An 18,386-nucleotide genomic window follows, 5' to 3' on the forward strand; every position below is an offset into this window, starting at 1 on the left:
GCCAGGTCACCCTCTCCACAATCCTCGGGGGACGAGGATGTCCCCGAGGGTGGGCCACAGCCAGGACCAGCTGCTGTGGCCCCTCCGCAGCCAGAGCAGGCTCCTCTGGCGGCAGGTAGGTCCCCAGGGTGAGGGGGGGGGTTGCCTGCCTGCAGCCCCCACGACACTTGTGCCCTCGTCTGCCATGCCAGCATGGTAACTTGGGCCTTTCCTTCCTTTTTTCCAGGGCTTGAAGTCCTCGCTGCTGTTGCTGCCGCCGAGGAAGAGGAGCCTGGGCCGAGCCGCCGCCTGCCAGGAGAGCCAGGGCACTTGGCCCTCGATGCCAGTGCCCTGGATCGTGTCCTCCAAGCCCGGCAGCAAGGTAAGTGTAGAGGTGAACCCAGGGAAGGGAGTGGGGGCACCCAGAAACCCTGCCTGTGGGAGTGGGTGATGGGCTGCACAGGCTCATCCTAACCATCCTCTTTCTTTTCCCCCCACAGAGAACCGGACGGAGAGGAGGTTCGCTGCGCTGGAGGAGAAAGTGGACAAGCTGGCGGAGAGAGTCTCCTCCATGGAAGAGACCCTCCAGGAACTCCTCCGCCGGCTGCCCGCCCCACCGCCTCCTCCCCCTCCCTGAAGCAGCTTCCCTCCCCTGCCCCCTCTGCCATCCCCCCTTCACCACCCCCCTTCACCCTCCCTCTTCCCTTTGTAAATAGTTGTAAATAAGATTTTTATTGTTGTTATTGTTGTTAATAAAAAAGTTTATTTTTTAAAAAAAATTTGTGTGGTTAATTATGCGCAACTGCGGCGGTGTGGCTGTGAGTGTAAATGAGGCGCAACTGTGCAGTCTAAAGCTAGGCAGGAGTGGTGTGAGGTAGCAATCTCCAAACTCTGTCCTCCCAGGCGTTTGGACTTCATGTCCCAGAATCCTAGACCACAGGGCAAGGTGGCTGGGGATTCTGGGAGATGAAGTCCAAACGCCTGGAAGGACAGAGTTTGGAGATTGCTGGTTTGGGGACCAGTGACCCAGGCATGGTGGGAGGAGAGAACAGGAAGGGTAGAATAGATTAGATAGGGCTGGGAGGGAACACATACCCTGGGAGGTGAAATGATGTCTTTATGGGACATCATGGGACCTAGTGCCTTGTCAGTGCTCCCTGCCCCTTGATCCCAGGCCCTCTCTAGTTGCCCTTTGCCTTTGGGGGCAAGTTTAGAGGGCATCAAAAGGTCTTGGGCACATTCAAGCTCCGGGGTCTCTTTTTTTTTCTTTTGCCGCATGAGAGGTGCGCAGCTTCGCAGCTACAGCGCTAAGCAGCGGCGGCAGAAAGCCTATGGGCACATTTAAAGTGCCGAAGCCCCTTTAAAACAATGGTGGTCTCCTGCCAGCTGGTGATCAGCTGGTGTTGGCATCCTTGTCCATTTGCACTTTGCCAGTGTCAGCAGCATCATAGATGCCTCCTCTCCTTTGGTCCCCGCGCTCCTGATGAATCTGCAATGCGCAGCCACAGCTGTCTCCGCTGCCACCGCTGTCCCCCTGCCATCTCCCCTCACCTCCCTTGTACATATGTCAATATTTAGTTTTAGCGTTTTTTATTGTTAGGTGAAAATGGCAGAGGAATGTGTGTAGGGGTGCACTTTAAAGTGCAAACTTTCCAAGCAGCGCATGCGTACATGTTGCTCTAGGGTTAGGGTTAGGGTTAGGGTTAGGGTTACGAGGCTTAAAATGCGCCGCAGCTGTGCCTCAGCTTTCACAGCTACATGGCAGCGGACGTTGCAATTAAAGCCTGACTGCAAACTGCACATGTTCCAAGACCCCAACTCACTATGCGACGGAGCTTTTAAATGGGCAACTTAAAGTAGCGGCGTAGCAATTCTGGTGTACCGGTGCAGCAGCTCTCATGGCTTCTTCCACTTCTCGATATGTGTCAGCATTCAGGTAGGACTGCTCCAGTTTCTGCAGTTACTCCAGTTTCTGGGACCATATAGCTATAATGTCAGCCGTCTCAGTATGAGACCAAGACGTCCCCCTGCCTTTTTTCGGGGTGCTGGTGGATGGCTGAGCCATCCTGCCTGGTGGCAAAGGGGAGCCGCCACACAGCTGTGCCAGGAGCAGCCAAACTGTGCCCGTTCCCAGGTGAAAATGGCGCAGGAATGTGTGTAGGGGGTCACTTTAAATCCCAAACTTTCCCTTTTCACTTTCTACAACCAAAACATCCACCGGCAAAAGTTACAACTTCCCGCGGTTCTAGCAATGCATGCGCACAACTGGCTCTAGGGTTAGGGTTACGAGGCTTAAAATGCGCCGCAGCTGTGCCTCAGCTTCCACAGCTCCATGGCAGCGGACGTTGCAATTAAAGCTTGACTGCAAACCACGCATGTCCCGGGAACCCGACCCATTATGGGACGCAGCTGACACGGAGCTTTTAAACTGGCAACTTATATTTGCGGCGTAGCAATTCTGACGTATCGGTGCAGGGGCTTACAGACGGAGCTGCGCAGGTACGCATCAAACAGAAAAGAAGCGGAAAAAAGCAGCACCTTTTTAATGCCGCTTCTTCCCGCTTGGGGCGTGCGGGGGGCGTGTTCATGACGGCATTCAGGTAAAGCCCGTCTGAAGGCTCTACCTTCATGACGTCATGAGTACATCCCTTTTTGCCCGTCTGTAACCCGCCTATGTCTTAGAGCAAACCTAGCATGAACTCTAACTGGATTCCAAAATGGCCAAACTGAAACTATCATACTTTGGTCATATCGTGAGAAATCATGACTCACTGGGAAAGACAGTAATACTGAGGAAAGTGGAACACATTAGGGAAAGAGGGAAACTGCATTCCTGATAGAGTGACTCAAACAAAAAACCAAGACCCTGAGTTTGTAAGTCCTAAGCAGGGATGTTAATAACAGGCTCCCTTGGAGGGTCACTGTATATCTACATGATGGGATTTAACAGCAACAACAAAGCATCAGAGCTGAATAGCAATGCAACAAACCCACAAACTGTATTTAAATGCAGTACCTTAGCATCTTCAGTACTTTCTGCGACCATATATGTGAAGTTGATATTCACCAAATCAGTGCCACTACAGACACACACTATTCGTCCTTCCAGTTCATTTTCTGCTTTGCCAACAGTTTCAAGAGCACCTAGTATCTTTGGATCCTGTTAGAAACAATGAATGCCTTGTTAGAAAACCAACTCTATAAAGAGAAAGGGTTTTTGTTTTCATATATTTTCTGTAAACATTTATTCTTTGCCTTAGGTTCATCCTTTGATCAACATTTCTACCATAGTTTATAACAAGAAAATCTCAACTTTATAACGGCTTGTTGAATAACATAGCTGAAATATAATTCTGAGAATTTTAGGACTGATTCAGAAGCTACAATCCTTATGTGTCATAGAATTGGTAATACACATTACCAGCATTTTATGCGTAGGAGTAATGGAGACATAATCATGACTCCTAAGATAGGGAGAACAAAGTAAGGTTCTGGAACTGCACACAGCCCTCTCTTCCAAATATTTTGCTCACCTTTTGCCTGGCCAAAAAGTGGGTGAATGGTTTCACCCGAAAGCCTCCAAGAGAGACCATTCACTTTTGAAGTATGATGGGGCTCCTTCACTGTATTGGCTAATATATCTCCCCTTCCTGTTTTTCAAAACCAAGCCATAAGGCCATTTCCAGTTTAGTTTCATTTTTTTCTTTTTTTATTGGCCTTTTTGGCTCCTGGACCTGCTGCAGTTGCTCACCCCTGCTCTTAGGGTCATGTCCACTTACTTAGGCGAGTCTGTCAAAAATTGCACATTAGAATTACATTTCCAATATCTTTACCATATTCAATTGTCTCTTTAACACCCCCAAATCCTTTTTGTGTAGTGTCAGTCTTCATTTTCATGAATCCCTCTGAATTCATTAGCCAGTCACCCACAATCATATCCACAATCATACCGGCATTAAATGGTTAATCCTAACTACAAATCACTGAATCAATCGAACAATGGTAAGTAATCACTTATGTAAATTCCAGTGATCCAAAAGGTTTGCTCTAGATGAGACAGACAAATATATTTAAGCCTTGATTAGTAACAACAACAAAAATAGTCCTTTGATGAGCCTATGAAAATCAAACCAAATTTTCAAAACATCAAGTTTCACCATGAGCATCTCTAAATGGCCACATCTCTTAATGCTACTCCTACAGCCACACAAAGGCTATGTGGAAAGAATGATCATAGATTATCAAACTAAGATAGACAACTGTATCCTATTGCCTCCAGTGATTGTATGTAAGGTATTCATTGTGTGTGTGTGTTTAATTTTAAGACCCTCAGGGATACCATGCTTTCAGCAGCTTTTGACATTTGCAGATGGTAATCTCACAAAGAAAGTTCCATGACTGGTCCTGAAGCCAACACTTATTGTTTAAAACAATACCAAAAAACTTGACTGCAGAAAAATACCTTTGGTACTGCTCCAAAACGAATACTGTTGATTAGGGAGCATTCTAAAACTTGCCCTTCCTGTAACAACAAAAAGAACAGCATAAGCTCTAAGGTTTGTTGTAATTAACACAGAAAATATCAAGCCAGGAAATTTAGCAAAAGCAAGGCACAGATGGAATTTACAATCAGAATTAACCCACAGCAGCATTTGGATGGTGATATGTTATTCAAACATGCGTTCAAGATGACTGAGTGATCCTATTAGTCCTAAAACAGGGAAAGTATCTTCCTAATACTTGGGGCTATAATTACTGTTGTCCATATTGGTTGGGATGAATAGTAGCTCTAACCCAAAACATCTGGAAGGCATCAAGATGCTCATCATATTCCAAATGTCTCCACTAATGGCTCTCCACATCAAGTATAGAGAGGATGAAGTAAATTAATGCCAGTGTTATGTCATGAGTGGAGGTCTTAAGGGAACAAAGGTGGCCTGTTGCTATGCATTCACAAAGCCAGCAGCACAGGAAAGGATAGAAATCAGGTGGAGACAGCATGGACAACACATACCAAAGACAACCATCACGATAACCATATTGACAAATTTTTATATATCTACAACCAAAAGTATATTTCTGTGAATACTACTGTAGTCAAAAAGTCTACCTCTGCCTTCCTTAACACTCATAAATACACACCACTCTCTTTCTTTCTGTAAATAGAGGTTTTCTGAGGATGACAGAAGTGCCTGAAATGTTTGTCCTTTCCCAAATAAGAAGGGGAAATATATGGAATGGACATAAATAATCTGCAGGAACCATGTTCCATTTATGGATTTCCCCCACAAAACTGTGAGATCCTGTGCATGAATACGCAGATGCAAGTTAAACTATGTTTGATTGTCATCTAATGGCATAGTGGTTCTCAACAGAACAAACAACATTGTGTCTTGTTATGAATATGCATGGATTGCTTATAGAATTGGGAGATAGCACTACTCAACACAGTCATGATCCTGGGGTCCTGGAACCATTATGAACTGTACCTTTCCTTCACTTTTCCATGTTAGAAAAAAGCCAAACTCATCCACTTTAAAGAGGCAGCTTGGTTCAAAGACAGAAGACTCCTGTTGAAAGAAAGAAAAAGGCAAATTCAAAAATCAATTAAGATATCACAGGAGCTAGGAAAAAATAATTTCATTCAGAACAAAATAATTGTATGCACACACCAACATTAATACATGTGCCTTCCTGACTCAGCTGTTATTCAACACAATTAAACAATATGTCCATCATGAAGGTGCATCTTGCACATGCAAAGGAATTCCTTTAGGACACATCTCCAAGACTTGTTGACCTTCAACTATACTGGAATACAACATAATTGCAGTGCTGTTCCAGTATCTGGAAGGCACTGGGTTGGGAGAGGTTGCCAGCAGTTAAAAGAGAGGCCTGTTCCCACTTTCTTCCAGTGGAGCATGGACACTTTGCATACCAGGCAGTTATAGAGGATGCTAAACCTATGTGTGTTCTGCAAATCCCCTCCCATTAGTCATGGGCTAAAGTCATGGAAGGCACAAAGAGGCTACTGTCTTGATGTCCTACTTCTTGGCTTTCCATAAACAGTGGTCAGACACTGAGGGAACAGAATGCTCACAACTCTTTTTATATTCTTAATCCTTGACCAGAGGAATTTAATTTCATTGAAACCTGGGTGATGAGGGGATTATGGAAGATGTACCCAGGCCGCACCTTGTAACAGCCTGATATAGTGTTTGCAAACATGCTACAAGGAGAGAGGCCAAAATGGTTCTGTTATGTGCTAGGAATTTAATTTCATGGATGTGTGCTGCACAGAAGTGAACTCAAGAATCCTTTCTGCTTATTTCCACAACTAGTTCAGTTCTTATGTTTGGAAACAGTCTCTGCAGGAGAAAGGGAAGGGCACTATCAAGTGCCTAAGAATCCTTCTGCAAACAGCAAATGCTCAGCAAGCCATTTCCCTCTTAGCTTATTTGCTGTTGCCATGAATATGCGGTGTAAGACCTCCTGATGTTCTGGCAGGCCTTAATGTTTAAAAATACCTTTTCTTCATTTTAAGAGATTAGGGAATGAAATATTACTAAGGGGTTCTATCAGAACGTGTATTTTTATTTTCAGTTACTTATGTTGTTAAACAGAGTCTCTAGCTAATCTGATTGATAGATTAGCCAGAGATTTGGTTTATGTGGTTGTTAAAATGCCAGACAATGCCCATGTATTAAATCCAGTTAAACAAACAAAGCATCTAATGATCTACTTCCAAAAAGAATGTTAATTGAATAGCTAAATAAATATAAAACATATATCCAATTTTATCTTTTTCAAACCCAGTAAGTCCCCACCCACATTCCTTGGGGATATTTCTTTTTACAAGTTTACAGACATGGCTGCCAATACTCTTCCAGCCTGTATGCAAGGTGCAGGTTATGACATTTGAAGCCCTAAGCAGCTTGGGACACTTCCCACCATGTATGACTCCTTAAGGACTGAGGTTTAATAGAGGGACTGACCTCTGTGTCCCATCAGGGAAATACACTGTGTGAAGATGTGGGACAAGACCTTTCTACACTCACAAAAGATGGACCCCACAGCATTTGGAATGTAATTTGAGGCTATCTTGCTGTGTACAAAGTGCTTGGTGGTTGGTCTGTTGTAAGCATGGCTGGCACCCACTCTTTCCACGCATACTGGATAGTTCTCCCTAGAGTCCCAATGGAACATGGGGAAAATTCTGTAAGGAAATATTCATTCCCCATCCCCAAAAGAGGAGATGAAAAAATGGTCCATTAACAACTGGCAACTTCTGTTTTAGTGCAATGAGTAGCATTTGCTTGCTGGTTGAAAACTCTGGAGGGTGGGCATTATGGCCTTTTTCTGTTTTTAGGTGTATTTAAAAAAAAATAAAACAATAACATAAAACAGCTAAATAATATAGGATAATACAATAACAACTAAAGTGCAGCTTCATGAAACTAATGTGTAACATTCAATGTGTAATTTGTTAAAAATAATATCATCAGTGCTTGTTAATGACAACAATCTATTCATCCAGTGTTGCAAAATTTGGGGTGAAATTCAAGAGGGGACTTTGAAAGCTTTGCTATCTTCTTCTCCCAACATTTAATCTGTTTGTGAAAGAATGGCAGAAAGTCTTTAAAGAACGTTTTGTTTTTCATCAAAACAACAATGCCTAGCTTTACTCATGTTCCAATGAAAGGCTACAACAAGAGAAATCATACTTTAGGTGAAGAAAAGGTGGGTGCTAATATGCAAATCGAGAACTTGTAGCACCTTTGAGATTGTGTGAAAAAAGTTGTAACGTAAGCTTTTGTAGACTTGGTCTTGCATCTGAGGCAGTAGATCAAGTCAACAAAAGCCTGTGCTTCTTTTACACAGTTAGTCTCAAAGGTATTACTAGATCTCTTTCCATACTGATATTCCAGACCAACATGGGTATGTCTCTGAATTCTATCCAGGTTGATAATAAGAGAGTGGTGAAATTTATCATAAAGATCTAGTACATACATTTGTAACATATATTGTATAATTTTTAATACATGTGAAATCTTCTAGTTACTCAAAAGTGATTTTTTTAAAAAAAGAAACCATAAAAGAAGTTCAATATGTTCTGAAGCTCATTTGGATTCATTTTGAACACTAAGAGAGGCTGCAAATATCTATTTAGATACAGAGCTACTGTGAGAACAAGTTCTCCATTCACATCAAGCTGACCTACTGCAAGGTTGTCTCTGTAGATCTAATCCTTTGTACATCCATCCCAGTCAACAGCAGTGAAAAGGGAACCATGTTAAATAAGTAGCTCATGGAGTATCTAAGAGACATAGTTCAGTGCATACTTCATACTAGTAAATGCCACAGTACATGCTTTCACAATGAGGGCTCTAGCTTTCATATTCCTGTAGTATCAGAATCTGGCCTTTAAATCTTAGGGAATCTGATGTTGCTGAAGATTATTAATGCAGATCATCTCAAGGAGGAGGCAAGCATCCTCCTCCCATCATTAAATTGTCATGAAATCATATTAATCATGCCATCAAGGGGGAAATTATCACACACCCACACACTTATCCCGTTCTTGTCCTGCCCATAAACAGTAATGGATGCGTCATTTGGTATTAATTGTTAATATCAAATGACATGTCCATTACTTTTACACATGGAACAAGAACTGAATAAGCATGGTGTGTGTGTGTGATAATCTTCCCCCTGATCACACAATTAACATGATTTAATGATTATTTAATGATGGGATGAGGACGCTTGCCTCCCATGTGATAAAGTCCAATCCTAATCAACCCACTGATTTGGCAGAAAGGCAGTCTCTTATGCTTCTGCCCATGAACTTCTAAGGATAGGAGGCAGGCATGTGCTGTTTGACTTCAGCCTTTTTTTCTGTGTGCTTGTTTCTGGATGGCATTAAAATAAGTTCCTTACTTCTTCAAATCTGTCAAAAACAGCTCCATCTTGCAGAAAGGACGGAACTGGCTTCTGCCAGTTAAATTCATATGGTTTTGCCATTGTGTTAAACAACTACCCTGAAAGAGAAACAAACAGTAAGATTAAATTTTGAAATATGAAGCAGTAAAGACTACTGATACTATTTTATTATCAGATAAGGAACCAAAGTAAACTGTTCATTACAATTTTTCTTTCCACCATTAACCATTATCGTTAATACCTGAGAGAGTAAAAACACCAATTTTTAATGCCAATTTTTGTATCAAATGTATTGATAAACATATATTGGTAATGCCTCAACCAAACCATCTCTCCTAGAAAAAAAAATCACAGTATGAACTTTCACAATTCAGTAAGTGACCAGTCAGAAGAAAGTGAACCTGGTTCCAACAACTCCATATATGTGTATTTATAAATATGAGAGCTTGGGAAAGTTCCTTTTTTTGGACTGCTGTTTCCTGGATCTCTCTGCAAGTATATGGTCCAAAAAGCAAGGGGCATTTCATATTTCTGGTTCAAATTATGGCTTGGATCCTAAATTTTCTAAGCTCTGTTTATATCAAGCTTTTTAAAATGAGCTAGGCCATCCATCTAACCCATCACTGCCTTCTTTGAGTGGCAGCTGGTCTCAGGCAAAACCCTCCCTGGCACAACTACATGAGATACATTAAACTAAACTTGACCTTGCACCTTCTCTGTACAAAATCTGTGCCTTATTACCGATAAGTTCTCTTGCTTTCCTTTCAAGTGAAATATACAACAGGCTGTAGAACTTGTTCACTGCCAAAATAATCTAGGGCAAAGCTAGAGAAGACGTTGTTCAAGTGAATTTGCCTTGTGAATTATTTTCCTTTTTAAATAAACATCTAGATAGTTAAAGCTGGATTTAAGCTCTGGTGGTGAAGAAAATGGCAAAAAGTTCATCATCATTGCACTAGGGAAAAATTTGCTATTTTTTGTGAAGACAAATTTAAATTGTTGCATGTGTTCAAGTCATTTCTGACTTATTGTGGCCCTAAGATCAACCTATTGGGGTATTCTTGGCAAGATTTTTTGCCTTCCCCTGAGGATGAGAAATGTGGCTTGCCCAAGGACATTTAGTGTTTCCATGGCTGAGCAGGGATTTGAACCCTGGTCAACAGAGTTGGACTCTGACACTCAAACTACTACACCATGCCAGCTCTCATTGTTTAAATACTATGATGTCTTCCATATGTGGGATTTTATCTAGACTTGTCCTTATGTAATTGAAAATGAATCTTTTCTACACAGAAAGTAGAGCTGGAAAGTTGCTATTCTTGGAATACAACTCCCAAAATCTCCATGCCAGCCTGGCCAACAGCCATGAAGCTTTAAAAAGCAACTTTTTAAAACCCTGCTGGAAGTGTCAGTGGAGGTACCCCACTGGAAGCAGGGGCTGTGGAAAAGCAATTTTCATTAACTCTCCTTTTACCCTGTATAGCTAATTCCCATACGGAGTCTTCTCCAGCATGTCAGAATAGTTTTCTCAAGAGAAGAATTGGGAAGTGACAAAAATCACAAGAAGTCCCAAATTAAAGCCATTTGTCTTTAGTAAACATTTGTTGAGAAGTACATAAAACTCATCAGGCTATATTATATGAATGAACTGTTAATTTTATGCTATGAAAATTAGAATCAGAATGCCCACTATACTCATCGTACTCTTTGGCAGAAACTGTTCCTACTTGAGCTGACGTTTAAAACCGAAACAAAAAACCCTAACACAAATGGAAAGACTCAAAATAACCTTATATTTATTTCTGGGTGTTCTCTTCAAAAAGAAAGAAAGAAAAAGATAGATAGATAGATACAGACAGACAGACAGACAGGAAATCTAAGTTAAAGTATACAGCGAAAAGCCAGAAAATATGGGTAGCACAAGAGATAGCTGCAGCCTCGTTGCTGGTCCTGGGAAGGAGGGGAGCCTGGAGCTGTTAAAGGGCCTCTTACTCTCCCTCCTTTTCCTCCTGTCTGGGACCACAGTAGCACAAGAAGCCAGAGGTGATATACATAATTTAATGAACTTGTGATCTCACCATACAAAACAAGAGAACAAAATCAGCCAAAAGAAACTGACATTTAGGTGGTTATGATGTCACAATGAGAAATGGTACTAGAAAACAGAATTTTCTTTTGAATGAACTAAAAACAGCTTCAGAATTTCACAACAGCATCTATTTCAGCTGGTCTTAACCGGTTGTGTTGTGTTAGCAACTGGCAGGCAATGTTAGCACAGAAAGTACTGAGAAAGCAGCTCAGTTAGATCCTAACAGACAAAACTTTGTCCACATAATTTAAATATACAGTGGTGCCTCGGGTTACGAAATTAATTCGTAACGCGGCCGCTTTCGTAACCCGAAAAGCCTTCGTAAGCCGAATTGCCATAGGCGCTAATGGGGAAAAGCCGCGATTCCGTGCGAAAAAGCCGAAAAAAGCACCAAAAGTTTTTTCGTAACCCGAAAAAACATTCGTAACCCGAAACAATAATTCCCTATGGGATTTTTTCGTATCCCGAAAATTTCGTAACCTGGGTATTTCGTATCCCGAGGTACCACTGTACCGTATATACTTGACTATAAATCATCCTCATGTATAAGTCGAGGCAGTTTTGGAGCCAAAATTATGGATTCTGATATGCTCTGTGGATAAGTAAAGGGTAAAATTTAAGGGCATATAACAAAAGATCTAAAGCAGTGGTCCCTAAACTGTGCCCTTTAAGAGATTTTGGACTACAGTTCCCAGAAGACTCAGTCATGTTGGCTAATAGTCTGGGATTCTGGGAGTTGAAGTCCGAAATGTCTTAAAGGGCACAGTTTGGGGACTACTGATCTAAAGTATGAAGCAAAGCGAAACAATGTTAAAGAAGTTACAAAATTTCAGCAGACATAATTCTTTGTGCTCACTCTTAAGGCTGGATGGAGTGGCGCGGGGGTCAGTGCTTCCAGGACAGATTACACCCCTTTCACCAGGGGATAGTTCCTTGTTTTAAATAAGATATAGTACTTGAATTGATCCGTGGATAACTCAACTCAAGTTTTTTGGGTCTGACCAAAATTTCTAGACTGAGGCATTGAATAGACTGTCCCTAAGGGGCGCCCTGCAACTGCCTCTGTTTTCACTGGATTGAGACCATGGCAACTATACACTACAACTCTGATCTGGCCTTTCCAAGGCTCAAAAAGGAACCACAAAAAGTAGCTCCTCTTTGCAATGCGGAAAGGGCATCATAGCCACCGGTGACGCAGATTTTCGGCACTCCTTTGGTGCTACATCATCTGGACACAGTGCCAGAGGGGTGTCGTGACGCTGCCCGCCATGCAGTTGGGCACACGGTGTGACAGCAGCATCAGGGCAGCATTGGAGCGTGTGTCATGTGGACGCCACACCCCCACTCTTTCCTGAGGCCAGCGTTTATCGCTGGTCTGTCAAGGTTTTCATACATGAGTATATAGAGTAGTTCTCTAATTCAAGAAACATTTGGAAGAAGAAATGAGAGTGGTATTTTACCCTGAAAGCACTGAAAGGATTTGCAGTCCGTGTGTGTGTGTGTGTGTGTGTGTGAGAGGGAGACAATTAATAAAGCACAGCATGTCAGCTAAAGCACAAGTGTGTGACCTTCAGAAAATTATGATTTAGATTAGAAGTTACCAAAGGAGTTGTATACTCCTTGGAGTAAAAGAGCCAATACAAACTAATGACTGTCTACTAATGAAAATATATCAGACCTTTAAAGAAGGAGCAAAGAAATTATTGACATTTAAATATACACACTCTCTTTTAAACTTTAATGCCAAGCAATTAGTTTTGGGACAAATGTAGGAACAATTAAAGAAGAAACAGATAATGCTTTCAGCCCTCCCTTCGCTACCCACAACTATCTCCTCCTCAAAATTCCTTGGGGATAATCTCAGCTCTGCCTGGGGTATTATCTAGACCCAGATCTTTAATTACTATATTTTTGAAAATGCTACAGATCAAGTTTCTGCAATACCTTCTAAATGTTTATTCATAGGATATTTTATAGTTTAATGATATTGACAGGGACACCTACTTTGACCAACGATCAGATAAAACCAAGAATTGGCAAATTTGAGCATGATGTAATTCCAGCTTTCTCTGGCACTTCAGAGATTTGTTTGATTTTGGGAATGAAACAAAGATCCAAAACACACTGCAGAAATAATCCAGTTAGAGACTGCTTTAACTGCCCTGGCTCTTTGAATTCTGGAAATTTCAGTTTATTGTGGAATCAGAGCTCTCTGACAAAGAAGGGTAAATGTTTCACAAAACTACAGTTCCCAGAATTCCCTAGCATTGAGCCAGGACAGTTAAAGGGGTCTCATACTAGAGTATTGCTTTAGCATGGTTTAGACCTATGATACACATCTATTTTATTTTGTTTCTATGGTATACTTATATGACAGCCAGATTACATATAATATATAACCACATTACATATAACTTTAGACACTTAGATATACAAATATGCTGGAAATTTTATGTGAAAGAAGCAACATTTTCTGCACAGAAAATAATGATAATAAATGCTGTTTTCTGTGCACAAAAAGCAAATGTGGATTTTGTGTTGAATGGATCCCCAACTACAGAATTTTCTCTACAGAAACACTGAAAGACCATTCTTACTGAGTTGCATTCTCAAATGTCTATAATTATGAAGCTAGTATTTGGGGGTATCCAGGGATTCCTCACTTTAAAAGTTTCTTTTTTTACTCACCTGTACTTTTGCAGAAAGTGTCAGCAAAATTTGCAAGGGGAGAAAAACAGGAGGAAGAGAATCCCTGTGAACTGATTTGGCAATAGCGCTCACAAAAGAGGGATGTGAGGAACTACGCTTGGAAATGTTACTCCTGAAGGCTGCAACTCCTAGCATCCCCCAGACAGCATATCAATGGGGTATTCTGGGAGTTACTATTCAAAAAGTAACCTTTTCAAAGGAAAAGTGGGTGTCCCTTGCTTCTGGAAAGTAGTTTATGCATCTATCCTAGAGAAACGTCCATCCTAGATGCAACATAAGTATATTCTTGTTTTCCTCTAGAATATTTCTTCTGGAAATTCCTAACTTTGATGAACTAGTTGATCTGCTTAGTATGGGAAAAGTCTTCACAAGCAAAGCAAAGGGGGAATAATACCCTGGTTTCCTAGGTAACACAGCCACAACCTCTCTCTATGAAATCACAAAAGGGCTTGTCTGTAAATGTCTGCATTGCTGAAGCTTTCAGCCCTCAGCCCTGACCTGCAACTGGAGGTTTATGGTGTGAGAAGAAGATCTCCGTTGTCAATTTCTTCCATAACTGACTGAGTTTGATGCCAGCTCTCTTCCTCAAGGAAGGTAAAACTTCAGAATGTGTAAAGAATATATAAAGTGAGGGGAATTTCCCCCCCTCATTATCCACCTCTTATATCTTTCTCCCCTGCTCATCCTGTCCTAATTTTATTGTGTTAGAGTTAGAACACATGTTACATTTTCATCCACACCATTTGTCAGCCATTGCCTCATCTTCACCATTTGTCAGCCATTACTGCATGAAACCTGGCCTTTGTGGATTCATGCCCTACATCCTTCACATTCTTGGTGGAGGCAGCATCATATCAGGAGAGGGAAGGTACTTATTAAACTATCCTCTATCAATGATTAAAGGAGAAACCACCCACAAGGAAAAGAGGGTCATTGCCTTGGGGAGCCCTGGTGGCACAGTGGTTAAATGCCAGTACTGCAGCCATTCACAGTCACAAGGTTGTGAGTTCCAGGGACTCCAAGGTCCACTCAGCCTTGCATCCTTTCGTAAGTTGCTAAAATGAGTACCAACTTGTTGGGGCAATCAGCTTACACACTATAAACCACTTGAGGTTCACTGATAAGCGGTGTCGAAACATACTTGCTATTGCCATTACTATTGCCTGGCTACCTGGGTGGAGTAACAGCTGGCAAGTAATAATACTAACCCAAATAAATGGAACAAAAGAAATAAGTTGCCCAAGTTCAAAATCACCGGTAAGGCTTCCTTTGCAAAGCAAAAGAAAATGGAGCAAGAAGACATTTGTCTTGTTCCTTGAGCAGAAGCCTAGGATCTCCAGAAAGAGGCGGGTAGAAAATTTAGGACAGGGTGGACAAAAGTGACTCTCTAAATATTGTTAGTCTGCTGGCTACAGGGAACATACAACTCCCTTGTTGCAACAGCTCCATTGACTGTCAGTCCATTTATGGGCACAATTGAAAGTGCTGGTATTGACCTATAAACCCCTTTACGGCTTGGGCCCAGGCTATTTGAAGGACTGTATCTCCCTGTATAAACCCCCCAGAATATTGAGGTCATCGGGCAAGGCCCTTCTCTCTGTCCTACTACCCTCTCAGGTATGTTTGGTGAGAACAAGAGAGAAGGCTTTCTCAGTGGCTGCTCCCAAGCTTTGGAACTCCCCCCTTAAAGAGGCCAGGATGGCTCCAACCCTGCTGTCCTTCTGGGGGCAGGTAAAGACGATTTTAGGACGCCAGGCCTTCTCATGACATGGATGCTGCTTTGTTTTTGCTTTAAAGAATTTTAAATTTTAATAATGTAATGTTTTTAATTGTTTGAATTGTTTAACTGTTTTTAAACTTTATATTTTTAATGTTTTATATTATTTTAACTTGGACTGTTTTAGATTTGTAAGCTGCCTTGAGTCCCTGTACTGAGAGGAAGGCAGGATATAAATAAACAGAGCAACAACAACAACAGCAGCAGCAACTGCTACTACTACTACTACTACTACTCTCATAAACCTTACCCAGCATAACTGAAGGGATATGTATTTCAGTGACATTCCAATGGAGGGTCACCACTGATGGCTTCAATTGTAAACAATTATAAAACTCCCCAGATCCCCAAAGAAATCCCCAGGAAGCCCCAAGAAAGGACACTCAAGGGCAAAACAAATGGCCTCAAAAGTCTACCTCTACGCCATCAATCCAGACAGAAGCTGCACAGGTGATTACATGCTGGCCAGCTCCTGTTTAGGTTGGGGGCATGGCGTTTAGATGTCACTTGCACCAGAGCTGGTGAAAAGCCAGCTCTAGCAGCAAAGGGTCAGTTTTTTCCACCCCAAATAGGAGCAGATTTTTCCACTCTTATTTGGGGCAGAGGCTGGCCAGATTGGGGGCACGGTGTGTGATTGCCATGGCACATACCCGGCTCTATCAGAATGGTGTCACACGCCCCTTTGGGCCAATCTGTTTCAACCCTAAATTCTTGATAGTCTCTTTTCTTGTTAAATGCTTAGGAATATACATAATCTGAGTGAAAGCTCTAAGTCATGTATACTTATCAATGCACTGAGATAACCTAGGTTTTGTACCCAATACAGTGGTATAGTGGTGAACTATAATTAGAGATATGGGGCATAAAGTGTCAGCTTAGCCATAAATCTCACCAGTTTAGCATGGACAAATCTGGCCACCCATCGCTCAATTATGTCTACCTTATAGGGTTAGTATTAGTGTGAAAATGATGAGAGATGGACAAAATCATGAACTCCCTGGAGCCCAGCTGTGACAAAATATCACCAGTAAACAAACACATAATGTTTCTATAATTCATTTTCTCTTAGAAATGCACAAGTATGCAGAGGAAACTGGATTGATCTTTCTTTCAAGACGCATACTACTGATCTGAATGTTCTGCTCCATGCACTATGAACTGTCCATCAAGTAATCAGGCCTAAACTATCAGAAACTTTGCTACTTCTTTGCAGGAAAACTATTTGCCCTTGGCTACTTTTCTCCTTTTGCGCCCTCTTTTTTCAAAAAATAGCAACAAAAACTATGTTTTTTGATATCACAGTTTTTCCACACTGAAAATATGCTTCTGACATCTTTATAAATGTGTTGAGATACCAGAGTAGACCAGAATCAAGTGTGAGGAATACAGAATTGAGTGCTATGCAGTCCTTGGTTGCTGTGCAACCAAGAACACATCCCAATCACAGTGGAAAATAAAACAAAATAATAATAATAATAATAATAATAATAATAATAACCTTTAGAAGAGTCAATGTGAATGCTTCAAAAGGGATTTAAAAGGAAACTTACATAAATATTCAAAAATTAGCAACCATATACACAAACAACTGAAGGAGTGAAATCTTAGCCTTGAAGAAATAATAGGATGTTACTCCATAATGACATAAATACACAAAGATGTAGAGCAAGTTATCTCTGTGGGAAGGTAGGAGCATCTTAATCAAACATGGATCAGCACATTCAATGCATCATAATCCCCAGCTGCCTTAAGAAGAATTTTCATTCTCCAGCAGCTGCTTATTTTGGTTAAAGAGAAGCTCAAATGTAATTATAATTGTGATAGCCTTAGATGGGAAAAAAGCTCATTCTGGACTAAAAATAGCTACTACCACTAAGTTCAGCTGTCACTCAACTCAGCTTGAAGTATGATCACATGCCTCTTCCTCTGAGGACACACAGATCATCAAACTAAAGTTGCATATATGAAGAGTGTATGGCTTGTGCCAGGATGTGATGTTTTAAATAGCTGGTCTAAAAACTTCCATATTTTTGGAAATGACATCAATGCTAGCCCCCCAAAAGTAACTAATTACTGAATGGAGACATACTAGTGTTCACCCCATCATGAGCAAAATCCTAAGGAGGATCTGAAGAGGGAAAATGAAATCTGAGAGGTATCTAAAGGCAATGCATAGGCAGTTCTTGCAGTAGAAGGTGGGAGGGGGTGGGAGTGGGATCCCAAGGATCTGTATTATGACTGATGCTTTTTTACATATAAAACTGCCAAAAAGACACATGAATGGGTCTAGGAGCAAATCTATGTCTGTATTCTGCCAAGAAGCAAAAAGACACCAAGGCTATCATTCTTTGGACACATCAGGAAACAACATGACTCACTGGAAAAGATGACAATGCTGGGAAAAGAAAATAAGAAAAAAGAAAGACTGCATACCAGGTGGATTGATTTCATCAAGAAACCCACAGCCCTAAATTTCTAAGACCTGAACAGGACTGTTGATGACTAGCGCGCATAGAAGATCTTTGTTCACACACACATTAAGGCAAAAGACTTGGCTTCACATAGACATTATTGATGTGATGTGAGCTAGCAATTACTTACTAGGAAAGGGAGCATGGGTTCACAAAGGAAAGCTCCAATGAAAACTACAACCTGGCTGTGAAAAAACTAAATTCCATTTTAGGAGTCATTAGGAAAGGACTCAGAACCAGAACTGTCAAGATCAAAATGCCTTCATACGAATGTAAGGTGCAACTACACTTAGAATATTTTGTACCATTCTGATTGCCACATCCCAAAAGAGAGAGAGTACAGCTGAAAAAAGTGCAAAACTGGCCCACAAAGTAATGACGGGACTAGGACGGCTTCCTTGTGAAAAACATGTGGTTT

General features: G+C 41.4%; 1 protein-coding gene across 12 annotated transcripts in view; it reads right to left on the reverse strand.

The window, feature by feature from the left end:
• PLCB4 (phospholipase C beta 4) overlaps nt 1-18,386 on the reverse strand; it is a 226,940-nt gene that overhangs the window by 103,535 nt on the left and 105,019 nt on the right. For all 12 annotated transcript variants that reach the window (XM_042445104.1, XM_042445102.1, XM_042445097.1 and 9 more), the window contains 4 exons: nt 8,920-9,020; nt 5,469-5,549; nt 4,442-4,501; nt 2,996-3,139 (listed from right to left, as the gene is read on the reverse strand). In XM_042445104.1, coding sequence (XP_042301038.1) covers nt 2,996-3,139; nt 4,442-4,501; nt 5,469-5,549; nt 8,920-9,003 — 369 coding nt within the window. In that variant the 5' untranslated portion in view covers nt 9,004-9,020. The remainder of the gene's footprint in view (nt 1-2,995; nt 3,140-4,441; nt 4,502-5,468; nt 5,550-8,919; nt 9,021-18,386) is intronic.

Source organism: Sceloporus undulatus, chromosome 1 (assembly GCF_019175285.1).
Source record: "Sceloporus undulatus isolate JIND9_A2432 ecotype Alabama chromosome 1, SceUnd_v1.1, whole genome shotgun sequence".
Classification (NCBI taxonomy): Eukaryota; Metazoa; Chordata; class Lepidosauria; order Squamata; family Phrynosomatidae; genus Sceloporus; species Sceloporus undulatus.